Consider the following 25,289-nt stretch of genomic DNA (forward strand, 5'->3'; position numbering starts at 1 on the left):
TAAATATGGACCCGGAGAAAAATCCACGTGACCACGAGGAGAATATGCAAACTCCAAATATACAGGTGCCAGGGTTGGGCTGGAACCCATGACCTTCTATATACCAGGTGATATAGTTAACATCTCGTTACTGTGGCACACACACACATCTCTGTCCTCCACATGAAAGCACTTATCACATTCCTTGTCACGCAATGCTGCTCAGATCATGCATTTCCAGAGTACCTTGTGGTAGACAGGAAGTTTTTAAAAGTTATTTTATTTTTCGTACGGCGGCACAGATCTGTGAATGAGACATGTCCGGTTATTAATGTCGTTGCTGCTGCACAGTCTATCCCCACCAAGCCGGCTCCACCAACACCGCTAACCGTGCCAAGCGTTCGCCCCCACAGGCTCCCTCCAAGGAACCTGACATTCATAAATCCGACTTCGGAGCTGCACTTGAACCCGTACACACGTTCAGCCGTTTTGTCACTCCGCTGCTGGATGAGGGCCTCCCCATGCCAGGCGAGCTGTGGGGGTGATTTGACCATACTTCACCACGCTGGTCACTGTGGGTTGGTGAAGTCAGGGAGCGGAGATGTGGGAGCATGGAAGTGCAGTATCAGTATAGCAATAGATGCTACACCTCCCTCTGCTGCCCATAACGGAGCTCTGCAGCCTCCAACACGTGTTATGCATGGCGGTCACACATGGAAGCACTAGCCAGGCCCAAACCAGCTTAGCTTATTAGAACTGATGAGATTGAGCATATTCCAGGCGATTACTCAGTGGCGATTACACATGGCAATAATCATCGCCCCCGACTGGCAGACTCATGCCTGTTGGCAGGTCAAGTGCTGAGTCACCTTGTGCCCCCCAGGGGACAGCATCCACTGGGGGTGCCTTTTCGCATGTGTTGAGATGAGATGTAAGATGTAAAGCGCTCTGGGATGACCCAGCGTACAGGAGGGTGGCACTCTGTCAAACGCAAACCATTGTCATGAACAACATTACTTGATTAAAGGCATTTGAAGACTCCCTGAATGAAAATAGGCGGTTTATTTTTTTATCCTAATGAAAATTTGCAAACTAGAATAGTTTGTATCAAAATCTTGATGATCTCGTCATCGAGCATAAACCATCACGCACAATCCGGTCATCCTCACAGCGGCCTTTGCAGCTGTCTGGAACGCTCTTCCTTCTGATATTAGGAAGCCACTGGGAACTATGCACTTTAAATTTAAATAAACATGTTTTTTATTTAGAACTGCTTTTTGTGTTTAGTTTGTTGTCCTTCCCACGCACCTCCGATGAGGGTGATTGGCTACGTACGGTGTGAAAGACGTTCAACATACATACGTGTACTGGGCTTTCGCAGGCTCGGTTTGTCACACTGCGAAGGGTGGTGGCTACACCGAGCGGCAGGGTTTCATTTGCGAGGGGGCTTTGCCGAGGCCATGCGGTGACCCGGACGCGGGCGCCCGGCTCACCGCACCAAATTTCTCCAGGTGCTGATCAGCGAGCTCAAGCATCTGTACACGGCGGTGACGCGCGCCCGGGTCAACCTGTGGGTGTTCGATGACCACAAGGAGAAGCGCACGCCCATGTTCCGCTACCTCGTCAGGAGGAACCTCGTCTCGCTTGTCCGTACCACCCCGGGCGAAGAAGAGGGTGGGTGGCGACTCACGTCACTGCTTCGGTCATAACGCTCCGCCGGCTCCCGAGCCAATCACTCATCCAACTCACGCTCGCACTATCCTACCTTTCCCAAGAGCCTCCATGGATTCAGCCCTGACTACCACTCGTCTCACTCCACGCCCCTCCCCATTTTCCTGCCTCTCCCCTCTCATCTCACTCCCCTCCAAGCACCCGCCTACCTCTTCCCTCTCATCTTACCCTACTCATCTCTATGTACTCTCCTGCCTCTCCCCTCTCATCTCACCCTACTCACTTCCATGTCCTCTCCTGCCTCTCCCCTCTCATCTTACTCCACTTTCCTCCAAGCACTCTCCTGCCTCTCCCCTCTCATCTCACTTTACTCCTCTCCAAGCACTCTCCTGCCTCTCCCCTCTCATCTAACCCCACTTCCCTCCACACAATCTCTTACCTATCTCCTCTCATTTTAACATTTAGCTCGCTTAACAGCACTTTCCCCAACAGTCTGTTAAGGCTATATGGGAGACTTTTGTCTTTTGTCCTGCAGCCATGGATGATGGTATCTTTGTGCGCTCTTCCACGCCGGAGGAGTGGAACGTTCAGGGAGATTACTTCTTCAAGCATCGTCGCTGGAAGGTGAGTGCTGAGACAGCTCGGTCTGGACACCTGGGCCTTCGTGTGGCAGTGCGGCCATCGCTTGCCAGTGTTTGTTATTGAATATACGGTTACCTATTTAACTAAACTAAACCTTTTTTATTTTACCAGGTAAGGCCTACTGAGTTATAGAGCTCTTTTCAGAAGCAACCTGGCCACAAATCAAAGCTCAATGCAGTGGCTAATCTAGCAGCAAAATACTGTTAACATGTATTTATAAATGTGGAGGGAAAAATCGGAGTACCCGGAGAAAACTCCATGCGACCACGATGAGAGAGAGACATGCAAACAGGCATCAGGGTCAGGATTGAACCCACAACCTCCTGTATCCCAGGCGAGGTTTTAACATCTTGGAACCGAAACCTCAAGCCTTTGGCAAAGGTGGCCCACTCAGAACATAGCAGAGATAAACACATTTCCATGGGACCCTTTTGCCAGTTTTGAGATAATAAAAAAAGGTTTTACCCTTTTTGGCATTATACAGGTGGTGTTAATATTTTAAAACACAAAATAGACACAAGGAATCACACACATGTGTGATAATACATGCAAACAAACATGCTTTCTTCCGTATATGAGTTTATCCACGCAAGGAAGTTTCCTCCAGGACAAGGAAACAGCGTTATAGCACCAGCCTCTCGTGCGCCGTGCCGGCCGTCATATAGCGGTTGCAAACAGCACTCGCCCAACAGTCTGTTAAGGCTGTACGGGGGCGATCTTTGTCTCTGTGTGCAGGTGGCAGCCAAGTGCTACCACAAGGGTGGAGATGCGGTGAAGGAGAAGCTCGCGCTGGCTCACGATACCGTGCTACGCATGCAGAGCAGCGGATGGAGCCCTCGGTATGGCCGCACCTGCACCGCGCTGCTCCCTTGTAGCACCAGCCACGGGCTGCCATGCTCACGTTGGCGCTGGCGCGGAGGGTGGGGGTTGGCGCTCGATAGCGAGAAGCGAGTATCGACGGCACCTGGGGACGAGTGCCTGGGGAAGCCGGTCCATGCCACCTGTGAGTCGGTCCACGCTTCAAAATCCACATCGCCGGTGGCAGTGATGTGGAATTGAAGTGTGGACGCTGACCAAGAATATTTTTACGAAAGGCACAAAGAAGTGTGCAGAGGTGCATGAGGGGAATTACACTGAGAGACGAAAACTAAAACGCATGGATCAGAGAATAGACAAAAATCAGAGATGTCATGTTGACCGGAAAAGAGTAAGTTGGCGCGGGTAGAATGCAATGCCGGGAAGGACGACTGCCGTGGAGATGGAGCCATGATTACCAGCTTTTGTGCAGGAGCTGTTGAATTGTTGCATTTTTAGACAATGAGGAATGATGGCGGCTCGGGGAGGCCTTAATTTAGCAGTTGATAGAACATAGCCGGTGATGACATTTTGTCTTGTTTAAACAATGGGACGTACATTACACTATGGTCTAACTTGCAAGCCTTTGTCACTGCCCATGACTTTATGGTGTAAACTAGCCAGGCATGAGCACCACAGAACGTTGCCGCTTCTCGGCAAATGGCGGCTCTCGGTATGCAACGACGCTCCCCCTCTGCTGCTGCTGTGCACACGCGCGTGTTGCGAGCAGCAAGGCCCAGGACTACCTTACCCTTGCCAAAACGTACCTGGAGTGTGGCCTGCCCTACATGGTGCTCAAGTGCCTGCAGAACGCAAAGAGCTACCCTCTCTGCGGCAGGCTGTGCGAGCGTCTCGGCAAGGTGAGCCTCTGGCATCACCCCTCCCATTCTGTTGCCATCTTTCATCCCACGCCTGTAAACGTTATTTATCATCTTAAGTACGTCGCCCGTATTATAAGCTACAACATTGGATCTTTCGATTTGAAGCTTTCGTGACTGCAAGGATTCATCTTCTTTGGTTCTTTCGGTAAAGTCACGTAGAATGAGAATAAAATAATAAATTGATAAAATAAAATAACACAATAAAATTCTCACGACGTTTCGGCCACAACACAAGCGGCCTTCATCAGGTGAAGGGACCAGACTGTCTCGAGGACAGCGCTGGAGTGAAACACAGCCACGCTCAGACCGTGACCCTTAAGCTGTGTGCGAGGAAACAAGGTGCCTTGACAAAGGAATTAGCATAAAAATTAGCATATGATTGGCCGACTTAGCATGATGAACGGTGTAGAGGTGGTGTACATGCGGGTGAACATGCCGGTTGGTGAGGGGGGGAGGGAGAGTTTACCTATTGATGGTGTGAAAAGGGAATTTTTAAGAGCTGCGAAAGTTTGGGGTACCACTATTGAAAAATAAACTGTACCACTGAAAATTAGTTTAATGTTTGGTTCGATTTAGAACATCTTTCCAATGGTTGCTTAATTTGAAACCATCATCTCGGTTTAAATTGTGTCTGTGTTTGTAGATCTGAATTGCCTCGTGAACAAATCTCTGATAAAAACCCGTGGGTTTGCAAAGAACCTTGGTATCGGAGAAAATTATATCGTGATCACCCACAGCGTTGTAACAGTGATCAGCTACGGCAGAAGAATTCGTTCTGCCATGTTTCCAATCTGATTTGTGCTCGCCATGATTAAACTACCCTGATTAAACTACCCTGATTAAACTATTCTGATTAAACTGCCCTGATTAAACTGCCCTGATTAAACTGCCATGATTAAACTACCCTGATTAAACTGCCATGATTAAACTGCCCTGATTAAACTACCCTGCTTAAACTACCCTGATTATAAACTGCCCTGATTAAACTACCTTGATTAAACTACCCTGATTAAACTGCCCTGATTAAACTGCTCTGATTAAACTACCCTGATTAAACTACCATGATTAAACTACCCTAATTAAACTGCCCTGATTAAACCACTCTGATTAAACTGCCATGATTAAACTGTCCTGATTAAACTACACTGATTAAACTGCCCTGATTAAACTACCCTGATTAAACTACCCTGAATAAACTACCCTGAATAAACTACCCTGATTAAACTATCCTGATTAAACTACACTAATTAAACTGCCCTGCTTAAACTACCCTGATTAAACTACCCTGATTAAACTACCCTGATTAAACTGCCCTGATTAAACTACCCTGATTAAACTACCCTGATTAAACTACCCTGATTAAACTGCCCTGATTAAACTACCCTGATTAAACTACCCTGATTAAACTGCCCTGATTAAACTACCCTGATTAAACTACCCTGATAAACTGCTCTGATTAAACTACCCTGATTAAACTACCCTGATTAAACTACCCTGATTAAACTGCCCTGATTAAACTACCCTGATTAGCTACCCTGATTAAACTGCGCTGATTAACTGCCCTGATTAAACTGCCCTGATTAAACTGCCCTGATTAACTACCCTGATTAAACTGCCCTGATTAAACTACCCTGATTAACTACCCTGATTAAACTGCCCTTATTAAACTACCCTGATTAACTACCCTGATTAAACTGCCCTGATTAAACTACCCTGATTAAACTACCCTGATTAACTACCCTGATTAAACTGCCCTGATTAAACTTCCCTGATTAACTATCCTGATAAAACTACCCTGATTAAACTGCCCTGATTTAACTGCCCTGATTAAACTGCCCTGATTAAACTACCCTGATTAAACTAGTAGTTATGGTAGTTTAATCAGGGTAGTTTAATGAGGGTAGTTTAATCAGGGTAGTTTAATCAGGGCAGTTTAATCAGGGCAGTTTAACCAGGGTAGTTTAATCAGGGTAGTTTAATCAGGGTAGTTTAATCAGGGTAGTTTAATCAGGGTAGTTTAATCAGGGCAGTTTAATCAGGGTAGTTTAATCAGGGCAGTTTAATCAGGGTAGTTTATTCAGGGTCGTTTAATCAGGGCAGTTTAATCAGGGTAGTTTAATCAGGGTAGTTTAATCAGGGTAGTTTAATCAGGGCAGTTTAATCAGGTCAGTTTAATCAGGGCAGTTTAATCAGGGCAGTTTAATCAGGGCAGTTTAATCAGGGCAGTTTAATCAGGGCAGTTTAATCAGGGGAGTTTAATCAGGGGAGTTTAATCAGGGCAGTTTAATCAGGGTAGTTTAATCAGGGTAGTTTAATCAGGGTAGTTTAATCAGGGTAGTTTGATCAGGGAAGTTTGATCAGGGTAGTTTGATCAGGGCAGTTTAATCAGGGTAGTTTAATCAGGATAGTTTAAGCAGGGCAGTTTAATCAGGGCAGTTTAATCAGGGTAGTTTAATCAAGGGAGTTTAATTAGGGGAGTTTAATTAGGGTAGTTTAATCAGGGTAGTTTAATCAGGGCAGTTTAATCAGGATAGTTTTATCAGGGTAGTTTGATCATGGTAGTTTAATCAGGGCAGTTTAATCAGGGCAGTTTAATCAGGGCAGTTTAATCAGGGAAGTTTAATCAGGGAAGTTTAATCAGTGAAGTTTAATCAGGGTAGTTTAATCAGGGCAGTTTAGTCAGGGCAGTTTAATCAGGGCAGTTTATTCAGGGTAGTTTAATCAGGGTAGTTTAATTAGGGTAGTTTACTCAAGGTAGTTTAATCAGGGCAGTTTAATCAGAGTAGTTTAATCATGGTAGTTTAATCAGGGTAGTTTAATCAGGGCAGTTTAATCAGGGCAGTTTAATCATGGCAGTTTAATCAGGGCAGTTTAATCAGGATAGTTTTATATGGGTAGTTTAATCAGGCTAGTTTAATCAGGGTAGTTTAATCAGGGCAGTTTAATCAGGGCAGTTTACTCAGGATAGTTTAATCACGGTAGTTTAATCAGGGCAGTTTAATCAGGAGAGTTTAATCAGGAGAGTTTAATCAGGGTAATTTAATCAGGGCAGTTTAATCAGTGCAGTTTAATCAGGGCAGTTTAATCAGGGTAGTTTAATTAGGGCAGTTTAATCAGGGTAGTTTAATCAGGGCACTTTAATCAGGGCAGTTTAATCAGGGCAGTTTAATCATGGTAGTTTAATCGGGGTAGTTTAATCGGGGTAGTTTAATCAGGGTAGTTTAATCAGGGTAGTTTAATCAGGGTAGTTTTATCAGGGTAGTTTAATCAGGGTAGTTTAATCAGGGTAGTTTAATCAGGGCAGTTTAATCAGGGTAGTTTAATCAGGGTAGTTTAATCAGCGTAATTTAATCAGCGTAGTTTAATCAGGGTAGTTTAATCAGGGGAGTTTAATCAGGGGAGTTTAATCAGGGTAGTTTAAGCAGGGTAGTTTAATCAGGGAAGTTTAATCAGGGAAGTTTCATCATGGTAGTTTAATCAGGGCAGTTTAATCAGGGAAGTTTAATCAGGGTAGTTTAATCAGCGCAGTTTAATCAGGGTAGGTTAATCAGGGTAGTTTAATCAGGATAGTTTAATCAGGATAGTTTAATCAGGGTAGTTTAATCAGGGCAGTTTAATCAGGGCAGTTTAATCAGGAGAGTTTAATCAGGAGAGTTTAATCAGGGTAGTTTAATCAGGGCAGTTTAATCAGTGCAGTTTAATCAGGGCAGTTTATTCTGGGTAGTTTAATTATGGCAGTTTAATCAGGGTAGTTTAATCAGGGTAGTTTAATCAGGGCAGTTTAATCAGGGCAGTTTAATCGGGGTAGTTTAATCAGGGTAGTTTAATCAGGGTAGTTTAATCAGGGTAGTTTTATCAGGGTAGTTTAATCAGGGTAGTTTAATCAGGGTAGTTTAATCTTGGTAGTTTAATCAGGGCAGTTTAATCAGGGTAGTTTAATCAGCGTAGTTTAATCAGCGTAGTTTAATCAGGGGAGTTTAATCAGGGGAGTTTAATCAGGGTAGTTTAATCAGGGAAGTTTAATCAGGGAAGTTTAATCATGGTAGTTTAATCAGGGCAGTTTAATCAGGGAAGTTTAATCAGGGTAGTTTAATCAGCGCAGTTTAATCAGGGTAGGTTAATCAGGGTAATTTAATCAGGCTACTTTAATAAGGGTAGTTTTATCAGGGTAGTTTAATCAGGGCAGTTTAATCAGAGTCGTTTAATCAGGGTAGTTTAATCAGGGTATTTTAATCAGGGGAGTTTAATTAGTGTAGTTTAATCAGGGTAGTTTATCAGGGCAGTTTAATCATGGTAGTTTAATCATGGTAGTTTAATCAGGGTAGTTTAATCAGGGCAGTTTAATCAGGATAGTTTAAGCAGGGCAGTTTAATCAGGACAGTTTAATCAGGACAGTTTAATCAGAGCAGTTTAATCAGGGTAGTTTAATCAGGGCGGTTTAATCAGGGAAGTTTAATCAGGGAAGTTTAATCAGGGTAGTTTTATCAGGGTAGTTTAATCAGGGCAGTTTAATCATGGCAGTTTAATCATGGCAGTTTAATCAGGGTAGTTTTATCAGGGTGGTTTGATCAGGGTAGTTTTATCAGGGTAGTTTAATCAGGGCAGTTTAATCAGGGCAGTTTAATCAGAGCAGTTTAATCATGGCAGTTTAATCAGGGTAGTTTAATCAGGGCAGTTTAATCAGGACAGTTTAATCAGAGCAGTTTAATCAGGGTAGTTTAATCAGGGCGGTTTAATCAGGGAAGTTTAATCAGGGAAGTTTAATCAGGGTAGTTTTATCAGGGTAGTTTAATCAGGGCAGTTTAATCATGGCAGTTTAATCATGGCAGTTTAATCAGGGTAGTTTTATCAGGGTGGTTTGATCAGGGTAGTTTTATCAGGGTAGTTTAATCAGGGTAGTTTAATCAGGGCAGTTTAATCAGGGCAGTTTAATCAGAGCAGTTTAATCATGGCAGTTTAATCAGGGTAGTTTAATCAGGGCAGTTTAATCAGGGCAGTTTAATCAGGGCAGTTTAATCAGAATAGTTTAATCAGGGTAGTTTAATCAGGGTAGTTTAATCATGGCGAGCACAAATCAGATTTGAAACACGGCAGAACGAATTCTTCTGCCGTAGCTGATCACTGTTACAACGCTGTGGGTGATCACCATATAATTTTCTCCGATACCAAGGTTCTTTGCAAACCCACGGGTTTTTATCAGAGATTTGTTCACGAGGCAATTCAGATCTACAAACACAGACACAATTTAAACCGAGATGATGGTTTCAAATTAAGCAACCATTGGAAAGATGTTCTAAATCGAACCAAACATTAAACTAATTTTCAATGGTACAGTATATTTTTCAAGTAGTGGTACCCCAAACTTTCGCAGCTCTTAAAAATTCCCTTTTCACACCATCAATAGGTAAACTCTCCCTCCCCCCCTCACCAACCGGCATGTTCACCCGCATGTACACCACCTCTACACCGTTCATCATGCTAAGTCGGCCAATCATATGCTTTTTATTATTTTATTCTCATTCCACGTGACTTTACCGAAAGAACCAAAGAAGAAAAAACATTGGATCTGCCCCGTTAATGGTATCACGACAATTGCAAAGTAACGCAAGAGGCATGGCCTGAAGGACGCTTGGCTTTTTATCATGTGCTCACTGAGCGTTGCCAATCCCGAGCTGTCTGGCACGAGCTGAAGCCTCGTTAATGATACAGGGTTTGGGCGAAGTGCCGGGTGGCTCAGAGGTCCGAACGCTGTGATGGCCACCGCAGAGAAGACCTGAATTCGAATCCGGGTTGCAGCCACCTGTGAATAAAGCAGGTTCTCTAGTGTAACGAGTTGATGGTCTCGGCACGGTCGCCCAATGACTGCACAACAAACATCATCGTGTTATATTTGGTTCTGCAGGAATGTTGATACAGCTCCTGAGAAATTCAAAATATCGGTTTGACTGTCACACGACAAACATTACTCTCGGTGGCTGGGCAGACGGGGAAAGTGCGACTCCGACAGTGTGTAGCCTATAAGGCCACTTGATGAAGTTCTATGTTATTTGCTTCCTCGGCCGTTCTGTAAGACCAAAGGGTGACAAAAAAGCTGGCCCAGCAGGAGACTTGAGCGCAAAAAACACAAAGACACGCACTCGTCTGGCTTGGGCGTGTTAAAGGGAATGAGGGCCAACAAATCACCGGCATCAGCTGCCCCACACTGCCACGTGGAGGGATCAATAAGTAGAGGCCCTCCACGCCAACAGGCGGATTGTTGATACAAAGGTGGAGGACGTGAGACAAACTCTACAGCGTACGATTGCCGTGACCAGAGAAAGGAAGGTTTGTACAGCCTCGTCGTCAGCCGCATGTAAGAGTGGCGTTGTCTTTGCTGCTGTCTATTTGACATGATGCGAGGACAGCAGCAGCAGCGCGCGCTGTCGGACTGCCTCGTGTTAACCTCGTGCTCGCGTGCTGCACGTGGTGTGCGAGTAGGTGCAAGAGGCAGTCAGGTGGTACATGAAGAGTTCGTGCTTTGACGAGGCTGCGAGGCTCATTGAACGGTTTGTACTCCGCCCGTGCCTCAGGTTGCATTTCAATTGTGCGACTTTTGTCTGCGTAACCCGGTTGTAAGACAACCCACCGTCGTCATCCTCATTGTTGTGTATTGTTACGTGATCTGTACGCTTCAATTTCGGCGCTACGTCAGTTATTCGAATAGTGACACAGTTCATGAATTTTCTAAGAGATTAGCGTTGTTACGGTTGGATAATTGAGAAACTACGGTTGGGCATTATCGTCAAACAATCAGCATCATTATTTTTCACTCTTCCCTAAAAACTCACTAATATTCCCTTGCTTACCTCAACTCCCCTTCCACCTCCATTCCCCATCTTTTCCACGATCTCTCTTCCCAACTTCCCTACCTATTCATCACACTCACTCATCAACTACTGATTTTCACTTTCATCATCGTTTATTTCACTCATCATCATATTCACGTACTACTCATCAACTCATCTCATCACACCATTCGATTTCCAGTTTAACAGATAGGCTTTCACGACCAATATCATCCATAATACAGGTGTTTTTTTTGGGTTAGATCGCGTAAATATAAATGTGTCGTTAAACCTGACACCACCCGACAGCCAATTAGTAATGTTTGTCACGTAAACAGAACATGCCAATTCGTTACTAGCACAGCATCACCAGGTGAAACAGGAGGATTTCTCCACAAATCTGGCTTTCGCCTGATGTTGCTAGTTGTAATTCCTGACGAAACATCGTAGTACTACCCCACCCCCCCCCCCCCCCCCACGGTGTGTGCGCCCAGGTGTGAGGCCGAGCAGAGCCCCGACGGAGGCCTCGCCCCCGACTTTCCGTGGAAGTGGCGCGAGCTCCGCTTCATGGCCGCCAGGCATCACGTGAAGCAGGGCGACGAGGACGCGATGATGCGCTCGCTCTCCCGCGTTCCCTTCGAGGAGCGACTTGCCTTCCTCAAGATGAACAACTTTTTGGCCCAGACCATCACCCTCCTCAAGCAGAGGGGGAGGGTGGAAGAGGCTGGGAAGATGCTTCGAAAACATGGGATGATTACTGACGCATTGCAGCTCGCCAGGCCCGGGAGCCAATTTGCTGCCGAGTGCCTCCTGGCGAAGGCTCGTGCTGCGGTGCAGGCATTGTGGGCACGCGCCAGCCGACAAGACGAGGGAGAGGAGGAAGCATTGCGTGGGCACCAGAGCGAAATAAAAGCAGAGCTCCAGAGCGTGAGGGAAACGTGCGACAATAACAACTTTGTGAGTGGGAAGGCCGAAGCCTGCTACATGCTTGGGAAGTTGGAAAGTGACGAAGACCTCTTGCATGAAGCAATTACGCTCTTCCTCAAGGCCGACGTGGTTGTAGGTGCTGCCGAAGCGATCGTGGCTTTGCTGGATGTTGAGAGTGGGGGGTCGCCGGACGTCATCCCCAAAATACTCAAGGTGCTGCAGCCTCTGTTGCAGCTCGTGGTGAGGTTCCTCGGCAGCGCGAGCTCAGAGAAGGCCACGGCTCATCAAGAGGAGTGGTTGGCGAAGAGCTGCGAGTTTTACGGCCTGAGCCGGAGCGAGAAGACCTGCAGAGTGTTGAGGCACGAGGGTGCCAGGTTCCTCGACGTCCCTGCCAGCTCGAGGCACAGCGACGGTGAGCCGTGCGTACCCACGCCAAAGGCAGACTATGTCCTCGCGCAGCATCTACTGGGTCACTGCGAGCGCCTCGTCCGAGCGGCGGAGTCCCGCGCACGCGAGACGCCGAGCATCTGCAGACACCACTTGACGGGAAGAGCGTGCTCGCTCCAAGATTGCCGCGACATGCACGGTACGGCCAGCAGGGCGGAATTGAAAACGTTGGTGGCGAGCAAAGTTCACCTGGTGACGCTGTCTGGAATTCTCCTGAAAGTGCTCCCACAACTGGAGTCCCAGAGACCCGAAGCGGCAAAGTTTGTAGAGGCGCTCCTTCCCAAGCCAGAGTTGGCTGACTGCGAGGACCTCCTCGCCCTGCTTTTTCCCAGCCATTTCCACCTGCGAGGGCTGTCCGAGAGCCCGGCGTCCTGCAGGGACATCCTGGCGCCTATACGGAGCAACCCTCATGTTAGCTCTGTGATGCACAAGCTCATGGCGCGAGAAGTCGCCTCCCACAGGGAGAAGAGCCGGAGGGAATCGACCGACCTATGGTTAAAAATGTACTGCACGGCGCGCGCCGTCAATTCTCCGACAGAGCCCGGCAGGCTCCTGCGCGCCGAAGAAGAAGCGTTTTACCGGCGCGTCGAGCAGAAGAGGCCAGAGCCGGGCAGTGCCGGCATGGTCGTCCTGCGCAATGGACGCTACACCAGCTTTTTCAACCTTTTCACGGAATCGGCGGAGAAGGCATTCGCGCAGGGAGATGTGCAGGGCTCGACTCACGCCTTCTACCGCTTCCACAACCTGATCAAGACGCGGCAGGGTCGCAGCGGCAGCCTGGCGCCGAGCGTGGCCAACGCGGCGATGATGGCGGAGCTGCAGTTGGTGCTGGTCTGCGCGGTCCACGCGAGCATGCGCCCCGACGTGAACACGGTCTGCCTGCCGCACGGCTACCTCGCCACGCTGAACCTGTGGAGCTGGATGCATCCGCCCAATCCGCAGGTGGGTGCCACGCATGGATCGGATGCGTCGCGGCCGGACAAGCCTGGCGGGAGCTTCCTGCACTCGGCCGCACGGACGCCTCTCGGATATTTACCTCCCAGATGTTTTTCAATTAAGCTTTTCCAACGGAGAGTGAAAGCAGTCATGCATTAACTCTGTCTGGCCGTTCGTCCGTCTGTAACGTGGGGGTTACAGTAGCCCTCCTGCTCAGAATGATCCAATATGAACGGAATTTGATGGTGAGAAAACCATCCCGGTTGATCGAAGGGTTAAGCGCCCAGGATGTGGCTATAACAGCCAGTTCCAAATAGATACGCGCATGTGTGTATATGTGGACGGTGTCTTGGTGTGTATTGAATCGTAATTGATTGTTGGATTAGGCCGCGTAATGATCTGGCCAACTGTGTGTCATTAGAAAACCCCGCACCACCGCACACGGCCAAACAAAATTAAATGTCCACGTGGTGCACAAACATTTAAAGTTGGGGCTCACCGGTAAGTTGAAGAACAATCCGCACAACCAAATTCAGCAACTGTTTCCGAGCCAAAACTCAATTATGAATGAAGAGATTGGCCGCGGCAACGTGCGCGTCAAGTTGGTAGCGTATTTTTGCGATTGTATTGTACGATTGTCGCAGCATAACCCACGCTGAGAAAACACGTGGTTGTGATGCTTCGGCACTCGCTCTCACATTGTTTAATTGTTCACCCCTTCAGGTGAAACATCACAGTGACATCTTCAAGGCTATTAATGAGTTCAGCAGAGGCCAGCACCAACCTTCCGGCTACAACAGAATGGTGAGGCACGTCAACTACTTGGCCTTCATGGCGTGTGGCGAGCACAATGAGTTTCTGCTGAATGCCTGCAGTGATGACCTCTGCGTGGAGTCGGGGGCAGCAGAGCGCCTGGTCGTGCTGTACCTGGTCATGCTCGTTAACATCCACATCTTGAGGAGGGAGAACCTCCAGTTCTGCATCCGCACGGCCGTCAGGAACGCCAACAAGCACCTCTCGCCCGAGAGACGGGACAGGCTGCCGCCACGTCTCCTGCACTGCTTGGAAGCGGCCGACGCGGCCAAAGGACCCAGGGACGTGACGGTTATTCTGGACGTGCTTCTGCAACAAAGAGATGACGAGCGTCTCTATGACTGCGTGTGGAGCTCGCAGAGGCGTGGCTTCTTCTATCACAGGTTATTGGCCTCCCGATTTCCCGAGCAATTTGAGTTTGACCCGGAGGAGTCGGGGATTTCTGCTTCGAACCCGGAGCGGTTCCTGAACGGCGACAGCGAGGAGAGGGGGGAGGAGTACGAGGACACCGAGCGGAGTGAGCTGCTGTTGCAGCATCTGACCACGCGGCAGGAGATGGAGGAGCGGATGCATCAGAAGGCTCGGCGCAGGTGGAGAACGGCCCTGCGAGCCCTGCAATTTGCTATGGCCCTGAGCGCCAAGCTGAGGGAGGAAGCCACGGGACAAACGGTTCTCAAACCCGCGCGGCTGACCCAGGAGTACTGCGGCGTGTGCGGCGTGAGCTTCGTGAAGGTGGAGGAGGATGTCGATGCCGCCGAGTGGGACGCATACGGATCGGCGAGCAAACCCGGATTGAACGTCGATTCCGCTGTCTATGGAGCGTTCGGCATCTCTGCGAGCGGTCACTACAAGTCCCAGGGCCACATGTCCAGGATGGCGCAGTATCACGGCTACGTTGTCGAGTTCCGTCGTTTGGTGGATCCGGCGATGAGGAAGGCGACGGCGCAGCTCCGGCAGTCAGAAGAGCTGCGCCGTTGGGAGCGCACCGACGCACAGTTGGAGATGCATCGGGAGGAGCTGAAGGACGCGATGAAGCACGTGGAGCAGCTGGAGTGCAAGCAGCGCACCAGCTTGCGGTGGGATGGTAAGGGTCACTCCTCCTTGCATGCCGCTGTCGGGGTCAAATATCTGCTCGCCTTGATTTAGTTATGATGTCCTTTTCAGTTTCTTGCTTACTGTGTCCGCAGGTTAATCAGAATAATAATCTTTATTTAGACTACAAGGAGGAATCCGATGAGCTACGAGGCTAATTTCTGCAGATATCCAGTATGGGGATGGGTCAGGCAGTTACAACAACAATAAATAAATAAACGATAGGTGTGCAAAATTTAGAAAATGGTTAAGCAAGTCATTAAATATAAATAAGTAAAAATTTGTATACATGTTTATATAACTCTCTAATCAAGATGTTTTTGTCAGTCCGTTTTATCAAAGCTTGGGCAAAGTAGCAAAAACAGCAGCAATTACATCATCAAAAGTGCTGCTAAGAGAAGTGAGCGGGGCTTTGGCAGGATGGGACGACGGTGACCGATAGTCGACACCGATAACGGAGCAGCAGCGAAGGAACAATGCCTCTGAGAGGGATTACGTCTACCGGGGAGACGGAGCGACGAGATCAGTTTGTGTGCAGGTGTTGGGCGGATTGTTGCACTGCAGGATTGTGCGAGGTGGCTGTGGCCTCAGGAGGCCTTCACTCAGCAGTGGATTGATCATGACTGCTGATGGTGATCTTTTCTTTCTTTCGTACGGCTGCTGATATAGATGCAGAGCAACGTATACAATTTCACGTTCAGGTGGTCAAGCCAGACAATCACGTGAGGAGCACCGGGTGTATAGCTGTAATGATGTCTCCTTCGTATTTGTCGATCGGGTATCGCGTCATTATACGTTGTATGGTCTATTCTGGATGACCACAGTCGCATACAGGAGAGTTTTTAATATTCCATTTGTGCATCAGGTATCTGCATCTGACCCGCTTTGTGCGGATGCGGTTTAATGAATTGCATCCGCTGATGATGGATCTTGGAGAAGTGCCGCTTTGTAATCAAAACTGTATCCTGTCATAGAGTAAAGGCTCCTAACTCCTTTTAAAGAGATTACTTTGAGCACCGTTTACTTTATTTACTCCCTAAATTAAATGTGATTTGCAGTCCATCTTGTGGCAGACGGAACCTTACAGAGCAAGTTAATTTGTGTGGTTGTGAATCTGTGTGGTTGTCAATCCGAAGACGGTGAGTGCACCGCATCTTCACATCGGATCACAGACTCCTTGGTGCCGGGTATCCATTACCTTATCTGGACGACACCAAATCCGCGATGCCACTCGGATACAGTCACGGTGCCTCGTGAGGGAGGTGATGGGGCGCCGAGGTGGCGAGATGTGAACTTACTCGCCTGGTATACAGGAGGTTGTGGATTAGATCCCGACCCTGATGCCTCTATAATTGGAGTTTGCATATTCTCTCCGTTTTCCCTCCACATTTAGAATCAACGTGTGTTTAGAGTATTTGGCTGCTGTAAATTTCCACATGATTAGCCACTTCATTGAGCTATCATTTGTGGCCAGATCGCTTCTGAAAAAGAGCTATATAGCTCAGTGGGCTTTACCTGGTAAAATTAAAAAAGTTAGTTTTAGATATTTAGAGATGACAGCAATTCCTCAACTTATATGAACACAACCATAGAGAACTTGGATTGACTGAGCGGACATTGCTCGCGGCTTTGCCTCTGCGGAGGAGGCTTGCAGTGATGAGGAGGCTGCGGGAGCGGTCGTAACCTCGCGGCCGGTGCGAGGAGAGGAGACAAAGCGCCGACCAGGAGTTGAACTCACAGCCTTGCAATCGCGAGCCTTCTCTCTCCACCACTGAGCCACACGGCCAGTTGCCACGGTGCACAGGTGACGTGCAATTGTAAACGCAGCCTCTGGGCCTCTCTCTGCGCTGTGAAGGAGGGCCGTTGCCCGAAACATCGCCTTGTAGATATGTTTAAGGCCGTGGTGTGATTGACTAACGTGAGGTTTTCTTGCTAAGTTGTGCTTGCGCAGCATCACCAAATAATTTCTCGTTCTGGTGCATTGGTGGTTTGTGCGATGGGAAACCGCGTTTGCTTCCAGGTTCCGTGGAGAAGGATTACACGAGCATGTCGACCACTGCACGGCGACCGTGCAGTTGACCTCGCCATCCCTGATGATCCCCATGTGTGTGCGCGCGTGGTATTTGCGTGTGTGCATGTCCGAATACACTGTGCAGTCTGTAAGATGCTGCGGTCGACGGTGGAGCATTTGGACAGATGCACCACAGAGCTGGAGTCGATTGTGGTCCGCGAAGTGGCTGACGCAGGTTTGTTGCTTGATTCCTGAGGTCATTTTCTTATCCAGTTGGAGTGACCAGCTCACGGCAGTCAACTCTCTTATGTCTACTGGAGTCACAGCCAAATGAGCTTACATCACTGGTTTGCCGTATGGGGTTTTCCCGATTTGGCACGGCCTTTCTCATTCACTCGTAGCTCTTGGGGATAAAGATGGCCAATATGCAATGGTATACAACCCATTGAGTCCACATTCCTCACTCTGCCGCCTCGTGTTTGGTCACCTGTAAAGCGGCCGTGTTGGATTGAGTGCACGGCGGAGGCGGCCGGGGAGGAGCAGAGCCTGGAAAGGCAGAGCCTGCATGAGGCGTGCGTTGATCGGCAGCCTGTGTTGTTGACGAGACGCTCGCGGGCCTGACTCTGTGGTTTGCCCGTTACGGTGGTTGACTGGGCCCTGGTGATGTTCATCAGACAAGGTGCATGAGGATGAAGGAGAGCCAGAGGAGGCGACCTTCAAGGAGCTCGACCCCCTGCGCAAGAAGAAGCGCAGACCGGGGCGGCAGCGACGCTGAGCAGTCCGGCTCAAGCACTCGAACTTTGAACGGGGACTCCAGGCTCATGGCTGAGCCTCTTCTGCCCCTGCTACACACACACACACCATCTTCCGGACAAGGCAATGTGGTTATCCAGGATTCCACGTGCCTGCAACATTTTACATTTTTTACAAATTAGTTTGTGTTAATATGTTTTGAAGGGTTTGTCTGTTACACAATATCTACCAATAGGCAACTAGTTCCCATGCCAATTTAAAACTGTTCTTGCTTTATAACATTTTTCATTTCAAGGCCATGGTGGTACGGACCAATGTATTTGGCTTTTTGCTATTCAGGCTAATAGAGCAAAACGTGAACGACGCATCCGCTGCGTGTCGCGGCGCAGTGATCGCTGAGCGTTCGCAGTCCCCAGGGCGGCGCTGTCTCGGCTCGGGCTGCGCTTCCGCTGTCTCCTCCCCCGCAGGCTCACCCCACTCTCCTCCACAGTGGTACCCTCACGTGCCACTCTCCTCCACAGTGGTACCCTCACGTGCCACTCTCCTCCATGGTGGCACCCTCACGCGCCACTCTCCTCCATGGTGGTACCCTCACGTGCCACTCTCCTCCACAGTGGTACCCACACGCGCCACTCTCCTCCACGGTGGCACCCTCACGCGCCACTCTCCTCCATGGTGGTACCCTCACGCACCACTCTCCTCCACAGTGGTACCCTCACGCGCCACTCTCCTCCATGGTGGCACCCTCACGCACCACTCTCCATGGTGGCACCCTCACGCACCACTCTCCTCCACGGTGGCACCCTCACGCGCCACTTTCCACGGTGGCACCCTCACGCGCCACTCTCCACGGTGGCACCCTCACGCGCCACTCTCCTCCATGGCGACACCATCGTGAGCCAAGCTCGCAGTGCCGGAGAGACCGGCGCGAGATGGCGCAACTTCCTTTTTCACGCAGCTTCCCAGAATCCCGAGTAGGCCGCGTCCCACACGTGCTTCTCTTGCCGTTAAACTGAATCGTAGTTTTATGGACCGTGCGTGGGCCTGTGTCCAGGTCATCATTGACCAAAAGTTGGCGTGATGGACATGAATGTAGTTTGTTTTTAATAGTTTACGTGGGGTTTAACTAGTTTTGTGTAACCACCGAGCACGTTAATTTGATGGCGTAGGCGCTTTCTAAGATTGACAATGACATCAATGAAAGAACACGATAGATCATTTAGCAATGAATCTTTCTGCATGGGATTCGCTTCCCAGATTTCTTACACTGCACAAATTAAGTGAATTTTCTAACATTTTTAATATGTTTTGTTACCTGTCAACGTGATGAATATCAATTCGGCATTCCGTTTTGAGAACACCTTTTTGCATCTTGTCTGTATTCTTAAAACAGCATACGTGGCCTTTTATGTACAATAGGAATGTAGACACGTGAATGATGTCATGCCAAAATTTAATTGTTTTACATTAAAAAGGTCCAATTCACTTCGATTGTAGCCAGCATTCCACCACTTTTTACAGGAATGACGACCGCATTTGCAATCTGAGTGTGGCCCAGAGCGGCCAGGGTGAGGGTGGAGTGCAACGGTGCCGTGGGCGCTGAGGAGTTTCTACCGTGCAGTGCCGTCGTGGTTCACGCTGTCGGGGGGGTGCAGGGACATTTTCATCAAAAACTTTGGAGCAAAAAAAATCGCATTGCTCAAATTGGTGCAGACGGTGATGGAAGAAGCCACAGTTGTACGTGAATACGGTGACTGTGATCATTGATCATGATGGTGATGCTTTTTACGCTGGCTGCTGCTGTTTGATGATGATGGTGTGCGAGATAGAATAATAAAGTCAGTTTGATTTAAACATAGTTACTTTTCATTTTTTTGTTTCACCTTGGTAAATATATGGGTGAAGTGCTGCTGCTCCTGCCACCTTGGTGATGTATTGAGCAGCAAGGTGATTTGTGTGTGAGAACATTTGATGAGGACATGCAGCAAGCACTGACTGCGATCACCATGGGGTTCGCTTGAGAATGCCGCTGACCCCTAACATTGAGGAGCCCAGCGACCTTTTATGGGCCATATCCTGCAGTTCAGAATCCAAAAATCTAAATTCGTCCAAAGTTTGCTAAAAAAAACATTGATTCACAAAGCCCTTAGGCCATTGCACCTACAAGTCGTATACTTGGTTTAAATTGTCAAATAGATCCTTGTTTATTATGTTATGTAAAGCTTTGAGTTGTGATTGGAGGGATCTCTGATCAATTCCTGGAGAAACAATGGAGGTCCTGGATTTAGGGCCACTGATTGACACAACAGACACTGCTTTAGAGTTGCTCCAGATCTGCCACCAAATTCATTGCTGTCTCTGCAACACGTGTTCATTTCACTGTGACATGGAAGAAACTGTCTCCTTTATCTTCCCTTTGCATATGCATGTTTTATTGATGCAAATTTAGCGGCCAACCGAGCACAGGTGAGCAAGTCGGTTTAGGAAAGGTTTCTCTACAATCCACGTACATACATACAAACAACCAATCAGATCCTGTAAAAACTAATATTCCAATACAATTATGCCTGGCCGTTCTAGACTCATAAAAATGCAATTGACTTGGCAGGAAACTGACAGCATATCCGCTCTAAAGAGACCAACCCCTGAATATATAATATATTTACAAACATTGCGCGTAAAGAGTTAAATAGATTTTGATTTAAAGCTTTCGTGACTGCAGGGATTCATATTCTTGGTTATTTCGGTAAAGTTACGTAGAAGGGAAACAATAAAACAAAAATATGTTTTATTAATCACGTCGCGGGCTTTTATTACTTTATTGTTTCCCTTCTACGTGACTTTACCGAAAATAACCAAGAATATAGTTAAGTAGATGTTGGAATGCGAGTGTCGACTGAGAAGATCCGTGCGTTATCTGTCGGTAATAATCACGTCGCGGGCTTTTTGCAAAAAAATTACAAAGCAGTTACTCCAAATTCCAGCACACCTCATCTTCACTTACTGCCGGTCATCCCCACCATGCTCGTACGGCCCGGACCAAGCGCTCGGCGCATCTCTCTGCGCGGGGTTTTGTGGCATCCCTTGGTGTTTGCGGTCCGTTGTTGCTGCCCGGTTTGGTGTAGAGTACCCGAACAGTGGTCATCCTGTGGATGGAACGGCACGCATTTACACACAAAGCGCTTGCCACAAATTAACCACAGTAAATCGCTGATCTCGTCAAAGAGCAAAAACCATCATCACGCAATCTCCGGTCATCCTCACATCAGCGGCTCCTGGCTAGTCCTTGAACAAAGATGGTCACCACATCGCTCGCTTTACAGATGCCTTTCTGCGGTCGTCTGGAACGCTCTAACTTCCGATATTAGCAAACCACTGGAATCAGGCACTTTAAAGTCTAGATTGAGAAACTAATTTCTTTAGAACTGCTTTTTATGTTTAGTTTGTTGTCCTTCCCCCACACCTCCGATTAGCGCAGTTAGCTATGTTGCGAAGGAAGTTCAACACACGTACATACATACGGTCCTGTCATGGGAATGTACAATTGCAACCATTAAGCAGCAACTATAGCCTCGTAGTTGGCGCACTGCGCTTTGAACCTACGATCTCGTTCAACTCCTGGCCACGGCTAACATCAGTGGCGCGTCATGTCTGAGCCCGGTCCTTGGCACACTCTCCACCCCCTCCCACTCATCAGCTCGCACTGACCAAGTGGTGAAGTATGGCCAATCAACCCCCGTGCCTGCCACGGTGATTGTAGGCCTGCATCCAGCAGTGTGGATCGATGACAACGCGCCGCGGGGAGTCACTATCGGCTCGCATGGCGATGCTGGATTGCGGAGGTGAGGGGTCACCACTGCCCCCGTGTTTGCGTTTAATCTGCGGAACACGCGCAGAATAATTCACTCCCCAACTTCACTTTTTAACTCATTAACAACGCAACCGGTTTTGCGACACCTCTCCGCGTCACCAACCCTCCCCTCCTCATCCTCCTCGTCCTCCCATCGCGCCTATAAGCGCTTCTCCGTCAGCGTTGTCCAGTTCACGGCGCTCGCTCTCTCCCCGGCGTCTTCATCGTTCATCAGGAGAAGCAGGAACGAGGGAGGTGCGTCCGTCAGTCCTCTCGGCGGCTCTGACCCAGGCGACTCGCGAGGAGCGATGGAGAGGCGCTCCAACAGCAGCGGCGGCGGTGGCGGCGGCTCGGAGAGGCGCTCCAAGCGGGAGGCGCGCAACGGCGTCACCTCCCGGAGCGGCAGCGGCTCCAGGGTGAGGAATGCGCCCGGAGGTGGGCACGGGGTGGATGGAGGTGGTGATGGCTGGGTGGAAGTCGGGTTTGGTGGAGTTGGTGCTGGGTGGAGGTGGTAAGCGTGGTGGTTGGTAGTGGTGAGGGTGGTGGTGCTGGGTGCAGGTAGCCTCTTGTCGTATGAGAGGAGCTGCAAGAAACTAACGGAGGTGAGGTAAATGCTCTCTGTGATTGTCTCATTTGTGAGTGTGGTGGGGGCGAGCGGTGGCGCAATGGTTAGCACACTACCAACCACGGCGACCTGCATTTGATTCCTGCCTGCTGCTAACATGAGTGGTACATCACCTCTGAGGTTCGGAACATGACCTGGACTCCCCCTTTGCTCACCCACGCTGACTAGCGCGGTGAAGTATGGTCAGATAACCCCCATGGCTCATACGGAGGATCATGTAGATGTGGGGCTTTCCTCCTCGTGCGCTGTGCCGGCCTTCATCCTGTTAAGCACGGTTGGCTATGTACGGTGCGAAAGAAGTTCAACATAGAGGTACGCACATACAGCACTTGCCCCGACAAGTATGTTAAAGGCTACACGGGGGGGGGGGGTGCCTTTGTCTTTGCGCAGAGCGGCGCTGCGCGGGGCACGCGCGTGGACGCAGCGCCAGGAGGAGGAGGAGGAGGCGGCCGCGTGAGCTCGTCCCTGGTAATCGACGTCGACCAGGCCCTGGAGCAGCGGGCGGCCGACTCGGCCCTGGAGGCGGAGCGCACGGATGAAGGTGCGCGGCGGCGTGAGCGCACGCGTGTGCAGTCACACACATGTCACACACATGTCTCACACGTCTCGCGTCTCGCCTTGACAGGGGCGCCACGGTGGCTAGATGTTAGCCACCTCGCCTGGTATACGGGAGGTGCGTGGGTTCGATCCCGACCCTGACGCCTGCTGTATTTTTGGAGTTTGCATCTTCTCCCCGTGGTCGCGTGGATTTTTCTCTTGGTGCTTCGGGTTTCCCCTCCGTGTTTAGGATCAACAACACGCGTTTCGAGTAGTTGGCTGCTATAACTTTCCACATGATGGGTCACTTCGTTTTCACTTGTGGCCAGATAACGTCTAAAAAAGGGCGATATTGCTCAGTGGGCCTTACCTGGTAATATAAAAAAAGTTAGTATCGTCACAAAGGCAAAGATCCCCCGTGTGGCCTGAACATGCTTTTTGAGCAAGTGCTGTTAGCGAGCACCTACGAAGGCTGGCACGGCACACGAGGGGGTGGGTGGCCAACACCACGCCCGGCCGCCTTTGTCTCCCCAGTGACGATGTTTGCACGACCGCACCAGGTACTCATCTCAGGCTAAGGTCACTGGTGTTGGGCGTGTACTGTACATGTATCGTTTAATCGATTAATTGATTAAACGATACATGTGGAGTGGGTTCAATTGAGTGGCGGACGTAGTCTTGGAGGCAACACATTTAAACTTTGATTTAAAGCTTTCGTGACTTGGTTCTTTCGGTAAAGTCACGTAGAAGGGAAACAATAAAATAATAAAAATATAAAACAAAATTCTCACGACGTTTCGACTGCAACACAAGCAATCATCATCAGGTGTGAAAACCACAGCAAGAAAATTTTATTGTTTCCCTTCTACGTGACTTTACCGAAAGCAACACATTTATTTAACACCAACACACGGGCTAAATGCCCCTTAACAGAATAAAAACCTGAGGTGGTGATCACCAGGCTAACCGCACTAATTACGACGTAACGAGATAATACTACGGACCGGGACCACAGCTCGGGTCCAGGTCCACGTGTTGGAGACTCGGTAGGACGTAGACGAAGGTTCTTCAGGATGAACAACAACGCCAAGCGCGATGCCATCCAGCGCGATCAACCAGCGCACGCCGTGCCCCTCTAGGGCCGGCATTACACTGTGACATCCCGCGATGTCACTCCACTGTACAGTCAGAAGGCCGGCACGGCACACCAGGGGGTGGGTGGTCCTGTGTAGGTGCTGCTACTCGCTAACAGCACTTGCCCCGAAAGTCTGTTGAGGCTATACGGGGGATCTTTGTCTGCGTGTGACTGAGCAGCGGTGGTGGTGCTGCGGTTTGGGGCCGTCCATAAATGACGTCACGCACCTGGTGGGGGGGGGGGGTCAGACATTTGTGACGATGTGTGACGAGGGGGGGGGGGGGTTTGAGAAATGTCGTCACATCAAAATGCGCAACTTTTTTAATAAATATAGACAACACGTTCTACTTAATTAAATAGACTTTTTAATACATGTTTTCTCCTACAACATCAGAGTGCAGCGCCACATTACATACGCACTTCAATGGCAATAGTTTAAAGCGATTTGAAGCATGTTTAATTTTGTGGGGGGGGGGGCAGAGCTTTGTGACGTCATATTTGAGGGGGGGTCTGACTTTTTGTGACGTGTGACGAAGGGGGGGGGTAAAAATTGTCCAAAATCGCGTGACGTCATTTATGGACGGCCCCTTAGCGCACTGCGCTATGAACCCGCGACCGGAGTTTGATTCCCGCTCACCATCCAACAATTGTGGCGAATATAAAAACATGTCCAACCTTCATCGGTGCTACTCCCTACCAGCATTTGCCCCAGCAGGCTGTCAAGGCTTTTACGGGGGGGTCTTTGTGCATTTGTCTTTGTGTGTAGCTGTCAAGTCGCTGCGTGTCGCCCCCTGCGAGTGGCTGCTCACTGTGCTCGCCGTGCTGCTCTGCATCGTCACGGTCCCCGTGTCGCTCCTCTTCTGCGTCAAGGTGGGAAGTATCAACAAAGACACACCATACATACACACACACCGTACATACACAACAACAACGGCCATTCGCCACTAAGTGGCGGTGACGTCACCACAACGCTTGTGCCAGGCCATGTGCATCTTGAGGCCGCATGAAGTGTCGAAGGCCCGCTGGCAGGAGGTCACGGGGCAGACCCAGTTGCCACGGGTCGACTGACTGAGATGACTGGCTGATGCACCACCTGTGCCCCCTCCTGTGCCAACCTGCTGTGCTTTAGCCACCCGGCGCTTCACTCGTTGTTGTGAGCGTCGCTCCTCCACCCTCCGTTGTTGTTGGAGGGCGACTGCCTCCAACTGCCCAGTAGCGTCCTTCACGAGCCTCCTCCACAGAGGCCGATCTTGACACCGCTGGTACCAGTCATCGACAAGTCCACTCAGCTCCACATCCTCCTGTACCACG

The 25,289-nt window shown here is 49.3% G+C and overlaps 2 protein-coding genes across 3 annotated transcripts in view; both read left to right on the plus strand.

The window, feature by feature from the left end:
- Positions 1-19,685, plus strand: part of LOC116947042 (TPR and ankyrin repeat-containing protein 1) — a 51,213-nt gene extending 31,528 nt beyond the window's left edge. For both annotated transcript variants that reach the window (XM_076070355.1, XM_076070356.1), the window contains exons 18-26: positions 1,491-1,653; positions 2,186-2,274; positions 3,028-3,131; positions 3,878-4,007; positions 10,506-10,573; positions 11,347-13,168; positions 13,886-15,059; positions 17,224-17,313; positions 17,753-19,685. In XM_076070355.1, the coding sequence (XP_075926470.1) occupies positions 1,491-1,653; positions 2,186-2,274; positions 3,028-3,131; positions 3,878-4,007; positions 10,506-10,573; positions 11,347-13,168; positions 13,886-15,059; positions 17,224-17,313; positions 17,753-17,853 (3,741 nt within the window). In that variant the 3' untranslated portion in view covers positions 17,854-19,685. The remainder of the gene's footprint in view (positions 1-1,490; positions 1,654-2,185; positions 2,275-3,027; positions 3,132-3,877; positions 4,008-10,505; positions 10,574-11,346; positions 13,169-13,885; positions 15,060-17,223; positions 17,314-17,752) is intronic.
- A 2,001-nt stretch (positions 19,686-21,686) lies between these two features.
- The window catches only part of LOC116947043 (stomatin-like), a 30,330-nt gene continuing 26,727 nt past the window's right edge, over positions 21,687-25,289 (plus strand). The window contains exons 1-3 of the mRNA XM_032962419.2: positions 21,687-22,097; positions 22,697-22,847; positions 24,745-24,848. Coding sequence (XP_032818310.1) covers positions 21,990-22,097; positions 22,697-22,847; positions 24,745-24,848 — 363 coding nt within the window. The 5' untranslated portion in view covers positions 21,687-21,989. The remainder of the gene's footprint in view (positions 22,098-22,696; positions 22,848-24,744; positions 24,849-25,289) is intronic.

The sequence above is a fragment of the Petromyzon marinus genome, chromosome 28, assembly GCF_048934315.1.
Source record: "Petromyzon marinus isolate PM22_M1 ecotype Great Lakes invasive population chromosome 28, UKy_Petmar_22M1.pri1.0, whole genome shotgun sequence".
NCBI classification, from domain to species: Eukaryota; Metazoa; Chordata; class Hyperoartia; order Petromyzontiformes; family Petromyzontidae; genus Petromyzon; species Petromyzon marinus.